The 2,580-nt window shown below is 27.9% G+C and overlaps 1 protein-coding gene across 1 annotated transcript; it reads right to left on the reverse strand.

Moving 5' to 3' along the window:
- Positions 1–1,204: 1,204 nt before the first annotated feature.
- Positions 1,205–2,392, reverse strand: Phum_PHUM591350 (uncharacterized protein; the record flags this gene model as incomplete). The annotated part of the gene is made up of 2 exons (XM_002432502.1): positions 1,205–1,246; positions 1,844–2,392. The coding sequence occupies 2 exons, from the start codon at positions 2,390–2,392 to the stop codon at positions 1,205–1,207; spliced, it is 591 nt and encodes a 196-aa protein (XP_002432547.1).
- Positions 2,393–2,580: the final 188 nt, after the last annotated feature.

Here is a 2,580-nt window from a genome sequence, read left to right on the forward strand (position 1 = left end):
GAAAAAAATCATTCAATCAGGTTATAATTAAATCATTGTTTAATTTCTCATTTAATAAAAAAAAAAAAGAAAAAAAAGAACAATAATAATAATACTGATGATGCTAATAATAATGTGCACTGTGTATTTTTTTTTTTTTTTATTTAAATTTCAATGATCGGAAATGAATAGTTCGTAAATTTTTAAATTCGAGAGAGAGAGAGAGAGAAAAAACGAATGAAAATGATTATAAATTTATTTCCCCCCCCCCCTCGTGAAAAATACAAAATTTTAAACGTAACGAAAAACGACGAAAAACTTTATATGCCTGACAATATTATTTTTATCTTTGTAAATATTTTTTCCCGAAATTCCCAGAAAAATTATTATCATCATCACAACAAATATGTTTATGTACATATAATGCACCCATTGACGAAAAAAAAAAACATTCAATTAAAACTCCGTTGACCCAAACATTTATCGATAAATAATCATAAGTTTCAAAACATTAATTTTTAACAAAAAATTAATAACAAATTTAATTTACAACAATAATTATTATTTATTTATTTATCAACTCGTTAAATGTTGCAACAATGGCTCCCTACAATTCGAAAGGTGAAATCGTTTCAGAGAATAAAAAAAGAAAACAAATCGGCATTTCCGCACACCTTCAAAAACCTGAATAATTATTTTTAAAAAAACGGATGAAAACTATTATTATTATTATTATTATTAATCAACTTTGATTGGATCTTTGGAGAAGATGGAAAAAAAAATATAAACACACTTTTTTTTTAAAAAAAATTATAATCGTTAGCTGATTCTAACGGGTTGACGCCCTGGCTATATATTTTTAAATGAAAAAAAAAAAAAAGAAAGAAAAAAATTTCGCAACTTAATACTTAAATGAGAGAGAGAGAGAAAAAAAACTTTTCATGTTCAACAAGAAATAATAAATGTACACACGTACGTGTCCCTGACTCAATTTGAACGAAAACTTATACATTTACATAGCAACAGGTTTGTGCTGCTTTAATTATTTTTCTTAAGTTAATCAAAAAAAAAAATTACTTAATCGACTTTAATAATAATAATAATAATAATAATAGCGACTATAAAATAATTATAGAAATACACACAAACACATTGATTGACTTCGTCCTTTAGAAAAAAAATTTTATGAATCATATTTACGTATACGAAGAAAATGTGATTTTTATTATGTTTTCGAGACGCGTCTGACTTTAATACGAATCGTCTTCTCTCATAAATTTTAAACATGTTTTTTTTTTTTTTTTATAAATACTTGCAGACTTTAAATTAAAATAATTTCAATTTCATTGCCAAATTTATTCTCCTCCCGCCCCCTCCCCCTCCCCGCGAATCAAAAATTCTTATGAACGTCTTACGCTACGCTACGTTACTTTATTATTAACGAAATATTTTGTCGTCTTATTTATTAATATTTATTTATAATTAATTTATGTGCGGATTAGAAAATTAATTTTTCCAAATGATTTTATTGACTGGAAAATCTAATAATAATAAATTTTACGAGTTAGGCACGATTAAATAATGTGAGAATTTTTGTATTTTGTTGCAAAAAAAAAAAAAAAAAAAACAAGTTCAATGTCTCATTTTTCATTGTGTTAGAATATTTGGGTCGCTTCATAAAAAAAAAAAAACAAGAACAAAAAAGAATAAAATTAATTTTCCAAAATGGAAAAACACATTCGTCTTGTTTCCTCATTCAATTAAAAAAAAAAAAAAAGAAATTTAAGAATCAATAACATTTTTTTTTTGACCGTATCATCTAAACAGTAAATTACGAACGACGAAAATGTGTTTAAACACATACCAGTTTTGCCAAGTTCGATAAATCCCATGCAGATTTTGCTTTTATCGAACAATTTGACTCGTTTTTCTTCTTCCTTTTCCTCCCCGGTCTCCTTAATGACGAAAACCATCCTGCTGACACGACCACTATATCCGATGCAATATTCGCCAAACTCGTTGACGATTTCATGTGACCGATCGTGTTGCACCTCGAATTGTTTCCCTTTTCGTATATGGACGGCCTATCGCGAGAACTTTTCAAAATGCTCGTTTTCACGTTTTCCCTAACTAAACTTTTCGAATTGTCGTCATCTAATATTTCGCACTCGGGTATGGCGGGAGGCCTTCGTTCAATTTTATTATAACGATTTAACTGAACGCTCGGTCGTTTCAAACCGTCTTCGATCGCGGATTTTGAACTCACGGGTAAATCTAACGTGGATTTACTAAAATCCCCCATTTGAGCCTGAAGTTTCCACTCTTCAAACTGACTGGGACTCGGATAATCATCACTTGAATTAATTACTTGCGTTGCGTAAACCATTTTTACCGTGGTAACTTTACGTTCCATTTCATTTAAAAACAATTCAATTCATAATAATATAAATGAATCCTAATTTAGTTTTTAGGGATTCCATTTGTACACATGTAATGTCACTACTGGTAATCTAAATTCACTTTTTTTATTTAACAACAAAAAAAATTATTTTAAATTAAAAAAAAGAAAACGAATAATTTTGTAAACCATTGTTTCTCTGA

Source organism: Pediculus humanus, genomic scaffold, assembly GCF_000006295.1.
Source record: "Pediculus humanus corporis 1103172108314 genomic scaffold, whole genome shotgun sequence".
NCBI classification, from domain to species: domain Eukaryota; kingdom Metazoa; phylum Arthropoda; class Insecta; order Psocodea; family Pediculidae; genus Pediculus; species Pediculus humanus.